General features: G+C 37.9%; 1 protein-coding gene across 2 annotated transcripts in view; it reads left to right on the top strand.

Moving 5' to 3' along the window:
- Positions 1-14,367, top strand: part of Lrig3 (leucine rich repeats and immunoglobulin like domains 3) — a 47,402-nt gene that overhangs the window by 19,661 nt on the left and 13,374 nt on the right. For both annotated transcript variants that reach the window (XM_021241417.2, XM_004861155.4), the window contains exons 4-10: positions 9,389-9,520; positions 10,233-10,376; positions 11,377-11,520; positions 11,862-12,005; positions 12,384-12,527; positions 13,265-13,345; positions 14,224-14,295. In XM_021241417.2, the coding sequence (XP_021097076.1) occupies positions 9,389-9,520; positions 10,233-10,376; positions 11,377-11,520; positions 11,862-12,005; positions 12,384-12,527; positions 13,265-13,345; positions 14,224-14,295 (861 nt within the window). The remainder of the gene's footprint in view (positions 1-9,388; positions 9,521-10,232; positions 10,377-11,376; positions 11,521-11,861; positions 12,006-12,383; positions 12,528-13,264; positions 13,346-14,223; positions 14,296-14,367) is intronic.

Raw genomic sequence — 14,367 nt, 5'->3', positions numbered from 1 at the left:
TCATCAAGATGGTTCAGGAATTCAAAAGCCTATGAAGGTGCAATAGGACTAAAAGCAAAGAATTAATTAAAACTTTTTAATGAAAAGTCATCAGACCTCTACATTCCTATTCCAGAAATCAAAGCCCAGTGAGTACCCTTCCCCTTATACAGAAAACTGGAAGTTTCAAGAAAGCTTAAACAGAAAGTCTCTGAAATTCAAGGGGGATTGAGGATGCCATCTTCTGAAATCAGGGACAGTAAGTCAAAGCTGAGTGCTGAGGCAGACACCCCTCCTCTAATCACATTGCCCTGTTAGCCATGTTAGCCTTTCCAGATGATTCAGCCATGCTTCCACCCCCAGACTGGAGACTGAGGCTTTGAGAGGAAGACCCACATAAGCTGACATGTGGCCTTCCCATCATGTAATAGGTCCTCTCGTTGTCACCTGTGTGGAGGTTCACCCTTCATCGTACTTATTCATATCACGTGCAGCCCCCAGTAAACTTTTAATTGCTGTTGTGTATATTAATAAGTAACTATCGGTAGATAGACTTCTAATGAAGTTTCTAGTAAAGTGAGATGCTGAAACAAGTGGGAGAAAAGGATCAAAGACAGCAGAAGGATAAGTGAATTTAAAACTAAATCTGATATTTTTGGAGTGAAAAGAGAAAATGCTAAGTCCACAAAACCAGAAAAGCATCATGAAAATGATAAGAAAAAGGAGTGTTCAACAAGTAAATTGGAAAAAGAAGTTAGAATGCAGTAAAGAGATAGTTTAACAACGTAGTAATAGAAGCATTGAAAGTTGAAGAATTCTCTCAGAAAGAAGAACCAAAAAATAAAAGGATGGAAAATAGGAAAAGAAAAAGTGGGAAAATAAGCAGATCAGCTGGAGACCCTTAAAAGTTCTCTACATTGCATTCCATAAGGAAATATTGACATCAGTGGATGGAAGGCAGTTATTAAAGATCTTAAAAATTTACTAGGATGAGCAGTAACATATTTTTAGATGGAAAGGGCCTACTGAGTGCCAACAAAGTGATAAAAGAAGGAAAGAAAGAAAAAAATGCCTGAAATAAGATACATTACTGTGCAATTTCCAGATACTGGGAAAAAGAGAAACACTGAAAGGAGGGAAAACATCATAGTGCCAGTTGCCTGAAAGGATTTGACAGTGGTTCTCCAAGGGTGCCTAACAGCATCTGTGTCTCTTGGGTTCTTGATGGAAATGCAGATTCTGAGGTCCCACACCATACCCACTGAAACAGACACCCCAGAGGTGTGGGGCTCAACAATCCTGGAAGCCCCTCCTCCACTCCTGCTGTGTGGTGGAGTTTGAGCAACCCTGGTGTCTCCATAAGCACTGTGCTATAATAAAACAATGCTTTCCCAATCCTAAGGGAAAAGGATTTCTAATCTAAATTAAGCGCAAACCCAAACTGTCAGTCCTGTGGACATTTCCATTTGTGCAAAGGAACCTTTTATATATGGTTTTTGGGCCAGATAGCTAATAGAAGCTGTGTTCTAGAAAAACAGGGAGTAAAGCAAGATCGATGAGGATAGAGTGTCCAGGCAATGGGACATCAATTATAGTAGTAAGCTTCTAGTTGCTAGGAGCAAATACCAGACATACACAATTTAAAGAAAGAGAGGTTTATTTTGGCTCATTGTTTCAGTCCATGGTCATCTGGCTGTAAAGCAGAAACATCATGGTGAAAGGGCTTGGTGAAGGAATACTACTTCCTGTGTCAAGAAAACCGAGCAGGTTGATAAGAGAGCCAGAGAGGAACAACTTTAGGGACCAGGTATAGACCCCAAAGTCACACCTACATGACAACCCAGCCACATCCAGAAGTGAGCTTTACTAAGCCCCTAGGCAGCTCCCAAGACAATCAAATTAACAGTTATGCTTAAGTGGCACAGGAGAAAAAAAAGAAAAAGAGGTTAGATTCTAGGAGAGATTGGAATTTTTACATGATACAGCTTTGTGACGCTTCTGTAGCAAATCTTGTCTTACACAGTGTCTATCATCCATATCTAGAATCCTAGCTCCTTGGGGGTGGAAGAGGTCATTCCATTCCATTTTCCTCCATTTACAAGTGAGAAAATCAAGATTCATTAAGTGTAATAGAGCAAGACACAGAACCAGGAATAGAATCAAAGTCTCCTCTCTGGAGAACTGCATTGTGACTCATGATACCAAAGAGGTCTTACTTTGAGCAGGTATTGATTCATATAGGGTATCTCCATTGTATGTTTTTTCTTCTGTCCGGTGTTTGTACTGTACATACTGTTTTCTGATGTACGTGGGTGTCTTGAATAGCAGTTTAGAGAAATCCATACAGGCCAGTGTAAAGCTGGTCTTGAGTTTCTTGACAAATCAAGATTGTTCATTTCAGAATCTTGAACCAATTCTTTGAGTCCTGAGTTCTGGGGAGCCGAAGATGAATTAATTAGATGTTTTCTCTATTCATAAGTAAATCATAGACTGGTGGGGCTTTCAGACTTATAGACTTACTATAACTGTGGTCTGACATATGAAAATCGCTATGGAAGGCCTCTGTTTCAAAAAAGGTAGGGAGGATTTTTTGAATTTTATTAAATATAATTGGCAATAATTTATTGTGTATAAATGACTTCAGAATACAGCAGTTTTTCAATAAGTATCTTTATCATCCTCCTGTTGCTAAGATTGGCTTTTACATTTCTGTTTACATAAGCACTAAATTGAATATACTCTTGGGGATCAAAGAAGGGTGATTTTGTATGTGGTGTGAATGGGCTTTTGAACCATATTTCTTTTTTCATTTTTAGCATGTGTTGTAACTGGCTAATGAATACAGTCCTGATTTTTGTAGGGCCTCTGTACTAAATATGTTGTAGCCATCTTTATCTTGCTTGTGATCCAAAAGGTAATTATATTTCACATGGACCCGGCTCCTAGGTGAAAGAACTGATTTTTTACTCCTTGTACAGTGCCTCATTTGCCACTTAATATCGTTAGTTCTTAATCAAAATCTGTCTCCTTGCAGGAGTTTCCTCTGTTGGCTTTATTCTTTGATGCCAAAGTACTAGTGGGCCAGTCTAAACATGTGTTCTTCTAATGAAGCTTCTTAATTATCTTTTTAGAAAAGAGATGAGCAAAGACAGTTTATTTTTATCTGTATGGGAGAGGTTCTTTGCTTGCCAAATCTCTCTGTTAAAAGCAGCTTGATATTAAGGGCTCTTAGCTATTCTAGCCAAAATAATTTTCATGGAGGCTCAAGAAAACTTTTTTGTTTTGTTTTGTTTCATTAGAAGGAGGAAGAGGGGTTATTGTTGGAAATAAGTGACCTTTCAATGTGTTTGCAAAATGTAGTATTTTTTTTAACAACGTGTAATTTCTTTATAAATGGTGCTAAGCCAGTTGCTTGCAAGTTACATATAGAAATCAGTATTTCCTGGGATAGACCAAACTGTAACGGTCAATACATTTATAATGCTTGAGGGTTGTTTACATGGAATGACCACAAATTCAGCAATTGTTAGTTGCAGTCCCTGAATTGGACTTAAGGAATATAGTTAGAAGGATGCATGCTAAGAAAAGAGGGCATCACAGACACAAAAATAGTTTCGAGTTAAGTTTCAGTGGACATACCTCTCTAATGGGAAAATGCTGCATGCACACACTTTCTCTAAATAGTCAAGAGTGCGTGTCTTTGCACATCACAGCTGCAAGGCCATGAGCTGCCTGTGTCATCTGGTACAGTTAAGTAGGAGACAGTTGAAACTATTGACAGATGTTTCTTGTTCATCAAGGACTTGATTGGTTCAGGAATTCCCATGTGGAAAAAACCCTGCTATTGTAGTTCCTCATAAAGAACATTCCATTCTGTGGTTCTCTTTTCAGACTCTAGAAATGAAAACTAGCACCATTTATATCCATGTAAGAGTACATGAGTGCTTTTGTGACACTTAGGGTTTCTGTAGATCACAGTAAATCAAAAAATATCACCATAACATAGAGTGATCATATCAGTAACCTTATCAATTATATTTTACTGTTAATAATTTAGGCCAGTTTGATTTTTGGAGCTTGTGTTCTAAGTACTGTATCAGAACATAAGCACATTTCTAGTATGTGAGAATAACATCCATTTCCCTAGTGATCAAGGGATGCAGTAAAATGCCTGTATTGGGCTCTTCTGGGTAGTAGCATCTCATTCCCGAGCAAGAAGGGATCTTAGCCCATACTCTGTGCCTTAGAAGACCTCCTATATCCCAAACACAGGTCACAGAGATAATGAAGAAAGTGGGTGAGAACTCTGGTAGAGCTGACCTAGGTCCTAAGGTCAGAAGCTGCAGAGCTAGAAACCTGGACCTGTGGGCAGGAGAGGAAAAAGCTCATCCTGTACTCTGGAAACTAGAGGAAGAAGGGTTCTCCACCCCTTCAGCTGGTGTCTAAACAGGTCATCACCATCGGAATACCAAACCAACTTCTGTCCTCTTCATCAAATTAGGAGCCTCCTACCTATGCTCTTGTGCCTGTTCTTGTCCACCCTTTACCTAGTCTTTCACCACCTGAGGCCAGAGCAGCCATTGTATAATGCACATGTAATGTTGTCATCCACCATTTGAAATCTGATGGCCCCTCCACACAGTAGATCTTGAGATACAAACCAAATGGCTAACATGGCTTTCAGGTCTCTGTCTGACCTAATCTCTTCTTAGCCCCTTTACTCTTGAGTTTCATGTTTCTCTAATCCCTACTCCTGCATTCTGTACTCCAGCCTTTGAGGCAGTACTCTTTCATAGCCTCAAGGGGAAGAAACCTTGCCCTCCTCTCATGTATTTGTTTCTGCTTGGACAACACTGATCATCCCTCTTCCTTGGCAGTGCCTTGCCCCCAAGCCTTAGTGTAGTCATCCTTCCTGTGGGAAGTTTTGCTTTCTCACCTACAGTGCTGCCACTCCTCTCTAGAATCTGCCCTTTCAACTTCCTCTGCTCTCTCTCCTTGCTTCTCATACTACTTTCTACACTGTTGACCTCTCCTGTTGGTTGGATGTTCCCCCTCACAAGATGTCAGCCTCCTTGAGGGCAAGGGCATCTCCATCTTATTTATCTTTAGATTTCTTTCCAGCACTCTGAGTAAAGATCATCGAAAGAAAATGATAAGCCGTGTTTGTCTTTGTACTTTAAAGCATTTTGGTAAAGTTAGCTGAAAGATGAAATTGGTAACAAAGTGAATTCTGATTGTTGGACCTAAGAAGCCAAGGCTGAAATGAGTGGGACTTGTTTTTTCCTGTGGCCCCTAAAAGCCTGAGGGAACCATGTGTGCTCCCCACCAACCATGCCCTCAGGTCTGTTGGTCCTCAAAGGACTAATTATACTTCACCTCAGCAACGATTTGACCATGGAACTCCCTGTACCATCAACACTGAAAATATTCAATCTCTAAAGTCTCTAAAATGGATTTTTATGAGGCCTTCTAACAGGTCTAACACTATACTGTAATTTTTGAACAATGGAAATATGGCATTTCCAATAAGCAGTGGAAAAAAGGAATTCTCATGGTTTTGTTTTTATTCACGTATTACACATTTCTTGCTAAAATATTAATTAACTGCAGTGCCTTTTAATGTTTTGATCCGTTTTGGCAATTATCCGTATTAGGAGAAAAATTAAAACTGGGCTGAATTGAATCTTTGTCTTCTAGAAGTGGCTATTTGTGATCCATTCTCTGAAATATATTTAGTTTGAGAGTTCCAGGTGATAAAAGGGATTTTTAAAAATGTATTTGCCTTATTTTAAAAAAAGTCATGATATAAAGCAAGTTGTTTTGTTTTTGTTTTTGTTTTAAACTGGTATGTATCAGGTGATTATTGCCAGTTAGGCTAAGAGCTAATAAGAAGCTGACATTTGGATTTAGTTTAGTTCCTTTAGGGAAAATTTAAAGTTTTGTGATACAGGGGCTATTATCCTGCCAGTTGTAAGGGATTTTTGTGTTGGGCAGCAGAGCTGACAAAGACTGCACTGTGCATGCTGCATCTATAACTGAGCACTTTCCCACTGCAATTTAGGAGGTGTGCAGTTCAGGAAATTGCTGGCTTTGGCTGGAGCAAAGTTTTACTGCAAGGAAAATTTTATTCGTCACTTAAGTAATTGACAGTTTTAATACCTTGTTCATAATTACCTTATAAACAAGCGAATATATAAACTAAAGATTGTATGGTCTGTTATCTAACTTGTAGCCTTATTTCACCAGAGTAACAGACACCTGTGGTTCTTCCTCTCCTAAAAAAGTAATTTGCTTCATTTATTGCAAAAATCTATAGCTGAGGATTTTCTTTTTGTTGTTGTTAAATACTATGTAAGAGTAGCTGTAAGGCTGCAGACAGCCTGAGGGCCAAATCCTGATGCAGAGTTTGAAGGGAGGGGTGGGTAGGGTCGGGGTAGGGACTAGAGAAAGGGGGTACTGGGACACTTCAGGTGACTTTAATTGGTGGGAGGACATCCTTGTAAAACAAACATTGGGTTATATATTTAAGAGAAAATATCAGATTCCCCAGGCGTAGTGTTGTTTAATCCATACACCCCAGCCCTAAGGCCTTGTGGCTTGTCTCTTGGACTGAATCCATCTCCGGGACCTGGAAATTGACTGATTGTCTCACTTCCATTACCCTGTACCCCACAGCTAGATCAAGGAGTTTACACATTGGTGACTCCAGATGTGGGAAATGGTCACAATCAGAGGTCATGGCTGACTTGACTCTACACAAACCTTGGAAGACTTTATAGGAATATGATGAGTTTGATGATTTATAAACAGGACTGCCAGTTCTTTTTTAAAATTTGCTGGCTATTATCGTAAAATATGGCTCTTATGATATACACTGTATATACTCATTACCTAGTATAGGATTATTTTTAAAAATTGCGTTAGATTATGTGATGTCTTGGGTTTTAAAGAACAGAAAAGATATCCCCATAGTCCTTATAAATGATATAGTGAGTGTTAACACTTTTGAATAGTTTTGTTAGTTTTTAAAATAAGGACTGTGCAGGCCATTTTCTCCCACTTACTGTTCTTTCTTGTGGAGAAAATAGCACCTGATATTTGCAAATATTCAGCAAGCGAACCTTTTAACTGACGAGTGCTGAACACACGCAAACTCCTGGGGAACCTCTCTTACCTAGGTAGGGTGGAAGCACAGATTGGGAGGGGGCCCATTCTGGGGCATTCTTCAGTGTTGGCATACTGATGGTTCAACAAGCCAGAGTAGGTTACACATCAGTTTGAGACCAGAAATTCTGCATTTTTGCAAGGTGAGAAGTATTAGAACTTTTGGCAGTACATCTCCAGTAAGAATGTAATTGGCAAGATATCTTTGATACACTGTATTTTATGAAACAGCCTTCAGTGATTGGTTTGGTACCAATCCAGACTTACTCTGTGAAGTGGCTCAGAAATGCTTAGACTTATGTGAAAAGCCCTAGTTTCCTAATTTTAAGATTATCTATCATATCTATGCCAGAGAAATTGTTTTATGATTAAATGGCATAATACATAAAAAAGTGTAGGGCCCAGTGCGTAAACTGTCCTCGGCATTACTAGGTTTCACACACATTCCAAGGCAGCTATAGACACACCTTCCTTCCAAGAATCTTGCAGTATGGCAGAGAAGACTAGCTGTGCACATGCTCTGTCAATCAGAATGCAGTGCAAGATTTTGTGAAAATCTTTGAGGTGTACCTAGCTCAGGAACCTTCTGAGGTAGTGAGAAACCTAAGTAGAAGATCTTAATAAACTCAAAACACTACAGAAATCCAGATAATGCTAAGAGAGATGCACATATGAAATACATTTTCAAGCTAAGAGAAATACACATGAGATATACTAAGTTTTCTCATTAAGTGAAAATCACCTGCATACTATGGAAACACCAGCATATGACTTATATGATAGAATTCTCCTTATAATATTCAGGTTGTTCCTTGAGGTAGAAAGAGATTATCTTTCTGTAATTTGTAAGTGGGATCTGATACCTTCCCTGCTTTTCCATTTTGGTGTGTTATTTTCCCCCACAAATGATGGTCTATAAAGAGCAAGCTATTTAATCTAATATGATAGTTAAGTTGGCTTGCACATTGCACATTGATTACTGATTTCTAACTAACAAAATTGTCACTTAAAGCTGAATTTTCCCTTGAGAGATATAATATTTAAGACCTTTTAAGAGTTTTGACTTGGCTTCTCTTTATTTCATGCTCCATTCCCCTCTCCTAAGTCCGGTGACACTCACCAGGAGGACTGTCCATGATGGTGGAAATATTCTATGTAAGAGGCTGCTGAACTCTTGAAATGAGGGTGCAATGAGTACAGAACTGAATTCTAGCAATTACTTTACATTTTAAAGAGCCACATGTGCTAGTAACTGCCATGCAGTTTAGGGTTGTTAATGTCCACAAGTCTTCATCTAGCTGTGCCCAGGGATTATTTAGGCTGGTGTGCTCTTGTATAATACTTAAAAAATATTAAAAGCCTTGGAGCTTCACCACTGATACAGAAGCCTCTGGCAATGCAATGAATATTACTATTGCTAAAACAAAACATTCTCTCTCTAGGATGGCTCTAAACAAGCCCTGTCTGATGAGTATTTGAAGTTCATTGACACCTGTAGTTTGAGTACTTTTCAAGAGAAGAATTAGATTAGGAATCAAGAAAAGAAATAGGGAATTATTGTGTTAGTACCTGGTCTGCCTACTTGGTGGGAGACATTTCACTTACTATTTAATAAAAAGAAGCACTACTAAAAAATAGCATCAACAATCAGTTGGTTTTAAGTACATAGAATTTAGATAACGACTTCTAAATTAGATCTCATATTTGTGTATGGTGGTTTTTATATATTTTAATACCATTTATGACTCAGTACATAAATTAAAGTAGACATGGTATCGCTACTTAACTTTTTAAAATACTATTTAAATACCGAATAGTTTCTCTAGTATGAAAAACTGAAAGTAAGGACTAAAAGGTATAATAGATAATGTGAAATAGGAAGAAAAGGGGCAAAGGGGAAGGGGGAGTGGGAGGGGTAGGGGAAAGGAAAGAAGGGAATGGAATTAATATGAGGAAAGGAAAAAAATGGAAACAATGTCTTTGTAAATAGGGAGGGGTGGAGGGGTTGAAGGGAGGGCAAGGAATGGGGAAAAAATAAGAACCAAGATATATTATATAAAGGTACAAATTTCCAGTGGTGAATGTCATTATACCGTATACCTAAAATGTGCCAATAAAATTAATAAAAATACTATTTAGATCAGTTTTTCATATTTCTTAAGAACAAGTTAGGAATAAAAAATATTTTTCTCCTTTCAATTTGTTGTTACATAAAACCTGTTATCTGTGATGTCTTTAATTCCAGGGCTGGAAACAGGATTGCTGAGATATTATCCGATCATCTGAAACAATTTCAGTCCCTTGAAACTTTGGACTTGAGCAGCAATAACATTTCAAAACTTAAAACCACATTTCCACCCCTTCAACTCAAGTATCTGTAAGTGTAGTTTTCTTTACCAGAAATTGTCACCTCTAATGAAAATATATTATGTTACAATCAAAGGGGAAAAAAAACTTTAAGATATAATTCTCCTATTTTTCTGCTGGTGATTCACAAATGTAACTTTCATTTTCACTTAAAATTTGTTATAATCCTGAAAAATCAAAATCTCTACATTTATGGATTACAAACAATTAGATATTCTTTGCCTAAAAAAACTATGTGGTGTGGATTTAGCTCAGTGGTTTCGCCGCCTGCTGCACAAGCACAAGGACCCGAGTTCAATCTCCGGTACCAAAAAAAAACTATGTGGTGTGAAAGTGCTTCTTTAAAAAAAAATAAGAGGAAACCATTGCTGTGTTTTTTAAATAACAAATTTCACAGAAAGTAGATATGTATCCATAACAAATTTTTCTAACTTTCAAAAGTCCCAATCAATCTTTGGCCCGCAGTGTGTGTGAATCTTTTTATTTTCTGTTTCTGATGTAGGAGATTGAACTGAGGGCCTCCCACATGCTAAGTCTGGGTTCTGCACCCCCTATTTGACTGTTAAACAACATTTCTCCTCAAGGATTTAAAAGGAAAGATTTTAAGTGCCCATTGGTTAAGTCTGAGGAGACTCCATAATAGAGTCTCTGGAGACTCTATACACTTTAACGTTTCAAAAAAAAGAAAGAAAGGAAACAGCTCACCTTGAAACTTTCAATAGGTATATCAACAGCAACAGAGTCACATCCATGGAACCTGGGTACTTTGACAACTTGGCCAGTACTCTCCTGGTGTTGAAGCTGAACAGGAACCGGATCTCAACTGTCCCACCCAAGATGTTTAAGCTATCCCAGCTGCAGTACCTGTGAGTCAAATGTCATCATTTCCTCCAAACCCTTGGTATCTGTGTACTGAAGTCCACAATGTGACAAAAGGAGCTTAGAAACAAGCATGTAGCTGCCTTTCCTTTGAGAGCTGGAGTTGCAGAATTTCCTCATTGAAAAGAGCTACCAGCTGCTGTCTTACATGACAAGTTAGATTGTTACTAGAAAAGCTAGAGCAATGTTATCATTGAATGACCCCCTTGCAAAGGTGCCATTGTGGCACTGAAGGAATCACAGGGGCTCTCAACAGCTGCAGTTTATGAGAAGAATACCAACAGCCCAGGGAGGCTCTGATAGCTTAAGTAGCTGTGGAGAACTGTGTTGTTAATAATGGTGGAATGATCTGTGAACAGGCTCCCACAATAGTGGTTTTCAACTTTGCCCACTGTACATTACAGAGACTTGGGGAGCTTTTAAAAATCCCAGCATCCAGGCCACACCCTAGACCAATTACATTAAAACCTCTGGGAGTAGGATCTAGGCTTCAGTAATAGTAGGATCTAGGCTCTCCAGGTGGTTCCAGTATTCAGACAAGGTTGACAACTACTGCGTACAAGAAAGCATTCAACCTAAAAAAGAGTCACAAAAGATAACTTTTTAAGCAGATTGAGCAGGATACTCCTGATTGCTGTGCTCTTGAATTGACCTCCTGTTTTAGTGTAGTGTTTAATGTCCTCATCCTGATCATGTAAACACAAATATTATTTGTTTCCTTTTATCCTGAGTGGATAATGATGTAGAAATTAAAGTGCAATCTACTTCCAATATTTTGTCATTCCAAAAATGCATCACATTTCAGAAAGAAATTTACTTAGCTGCTAACAAATTAATATTCTCAATAATAATGTTTCAAAATTTAAAATATTCTAATAATTTAGTACTGACTAGGTTAAATATATTGTAGTAATGGCACATTTGATTACTACCTCTAGAATTTAATGGTCAAATAAGCTAACTGTTTAATTGTAATATCCAATGCAGTGAACTAAACCGAAACAAGATTAAAAATGTAGATGGACTCACTTTCCAAGGGCTTGGTGCTCTGAAATCTCTGAAGATGCAAAGAAATGGAGTAACAAAACTGATGGATGGAGCTTTTTGGGGGCTGAGCAACATGGAAATCTTGTAAGTGGGTTATCATGGTTCCCATTCAGGCAATGTGATCGTAGAATGCTCAGTGAACTTTCATGCAGTAGCTCTTATTTGAAATCCTATGCTTATCTCATAATATGCAATCTTATTTATAATTTAGTGTTGAGTTTTATTTCAGATAAACCAATTGAGAGTTTATAAGCATATAAATTTTATAAGACTGTATATAGTATTTTTTGCTGATGTTTTCATATAGCAAAAGCCAAATATCTAGTAACAATAGGAAAATGTAATAGGTTGTAATCGTATGTCCCCTTTGAAGAGACTAGATAATGAACTCTGGATCCTCCCTTTGATTCTTATTGTGAATGTAGGCAGCTGGACCATAACAACCTAACAGAGATTACCAAGGGTTGGCTTTATGGCTTGCTGATGCTGCAGGAACTCCACCTCAGCCAGAATGCCATCAACAGGATCAGCCCTGATGCCTGGGAGTTCTGCCAGAAACTCAGCGAGCTGTGAGTTGCCTTTTATTCTCTTCAGATTGACAAGCAGGGATCATGCCAGAGCATGAGCTTCTTACCACTGATCTGTGAAATTTTCCTAACAAAGTTTCCAAGGTGACAGTTTTCTTCACATGCAACCTCACGTACTTCTGTTGTGATAAGTTGAAGCCCACTCTGATGTTTCAGTTGGTGGCACATTGGCAAAAGTACTCATAGTTAATTTTTTTTCATTACTCAGATTAGAAATAATGTTTACTAGAGTATTGTTAAAGGCAGAATTCTAAAGTGAGGATTATGGTAGTTACATTTATTACCTGGCTTTTTGAAAACAAATCATTGTGTTAAATGGAAAAACAAAGGCTATTTTTTAAATTTCTTTTTTCTTTACAGGGACCTAACTTTCAACCAGTTATCGAGGTTGGATGACTCAAGCTTCCTTGGCCTAAGCTTACTAAATGCACTGCACATTGGGAACAACAAAGTCAGCTACATTGCTGATTGTGCCTTCCGGGGGCTTTCCAGTTTAAGGACTTTGTAAGTTACACATTTTGCTCTTAGTACACGAACCTAATTGGTTCCTAAATGTGCCCACTTTTCTCCTAGCAGCTTTTCTTTGTTGTCAAGGAAATGTGTATAGCCTCAAAAGTAGGGTCTTAATCTTTCCCAGAACAGTTTGATTAAAATGGATCCATTTCATCCATATGTGTTTCTTAAAGGGATTACAAAAGACAGTAATCTGATTGTCTGGATGATTATCCTTCTTAGCCTTCTCAGGATCTCCCGGAAGTTAGTAACTGCTTAAGATGGAAACAATTTGAAATCCACTGCTTTTTCTTTATACAGTACAGATTTTAAAAATAGCGAGAGCAAGAAGATACACAAAAAGCGGTGAAGGAAGATCCTTGTTTATCAGTCATTTCCACAACCTGTTGTCTGTCCTAAGTGAGAGAAGAGGGTTGAATTAATTGTGCAATGGGCTTTTGATTTTTCACACTGCCGGAAATTGGTGCTCTATGACCTGTTGTGGGCATTATATGATAGAAGGATTAACAGGGCCAAAGTCCACTGTCTTGATTTGGGGCAAAAACTTTAAATGTTGTTAAGGGAAGAGAGCAATGTTAGAGGGATGGTAAAAAGCTGAGTTTATTACTTTGAAAGGCGTGGAGATGATAGGGGGAATTACGAAGAATTTGTTACAATTGACATGCCACCTGGATGGAGATCTTAAGTTTCTGAAGCATATCGCTAAAGAGAATGCTGTTTTAAATTAGGGATCTGAAGAACAATGAAATTTCATGGACTATTGAAGACATGAATGGTGCTTTCTCTGGGCTTGACAAACTGAGATGGCTGTGAGTACAATTTGCCTTATAATTGGGCTCACTCTTTGACTTAAAATTTTTGTCTAACATGAAGTTAACTCCATAAATTGATATCATAAAGAGATTAGAAGTAGATGTGTAATCAATCTGATTGCCGCCTTTATCATTTCCCCTAAATGAATGCTGTTGCATAAAATATATGTGTATTAATTGGCTTTTCTTCTTGGATAAAAGGAAGACAATTAAACACTTAAGTATATATACCTTATTTTAGTAACTAAATAAGAACTTTAGATTATTTTGAGTGGTTAGATTTGGGGAATTATCACTGTGTTAAAATGAATGCACTTATAAACTTGAACATTGTGAAAACCTCAGCATTGCACACTGCTCACAGCCACTTTGAGGTGAAGTAATCCATCGTCCATTGATAATGCTGCAGTAGGCTCCAGGAATGTAGGATAAAAACATTTTGTATTTAGCTTTAAAAAGGTCTTACAGATGGCCATATTATATTTTAAGCTGCTGATAAAGGTACCCCCAGATGAGAAGGAGAAGGAGCAAACCTCCACTAATAACTTGCTTTGCCGGAAATACTTCCCTTGAAATATAAGGAAATGGATCAGTCTGCTCCTAAAAAGACTGAAAAACAGTGTTTTAATGTAACCATCAGAACAACTCATGCATACCATTTTTGCCAAGTTCTCTGTTGAATTCTTTGAAAACCATGTTGAACTATATTAAAAGTAAATGGCAAGGCTACATTTTTACAAATGTTGAATTGGAGAAAACGGAATTGTTCACAAATGATTAAAAAAGCCATTCCTTTAGTAAGTGTTCCACTCCCAAAATGGCTTCTTTTAAATTAACTGTTCCAATATGTTATTGTTGTTCTTTTTTCTCCCTAGAACACTTCAGGGAAATCGGATTCGATCTATTACCAAAAAAGCCTTCACTGGTTTGGATGCATTAGAATATCTGTGAGTAGCTGGGATTTAGTTACCCTAGAGGTAGTCTAAAATGGATGTCTAGTCATGTGTCAAGAAAGATAA

This window comes from Heterocephalus glaber, unplaced genomic scaffold, assembly GCF_053883595.1.
Source record: "Heterocephalus glaber isolate CG9 unplaced genomic scaffold, H.glaber_assembly_v1.0 deba00001569, whole genome shotgun sequence".
NCBI classification, from domain to species: domain Eukaryota; kingdom Metazoa; phylum Chordata; class Mammalia; order Rodentia; family Bathyergidae; genus Heterocephalus; species Heterocephalus glaber.
The sequence above is the reverse complement of the archived record's forward strand: the minus strand, read 5'-3'. Positions and strand labels throughout refer to the sequence as shown.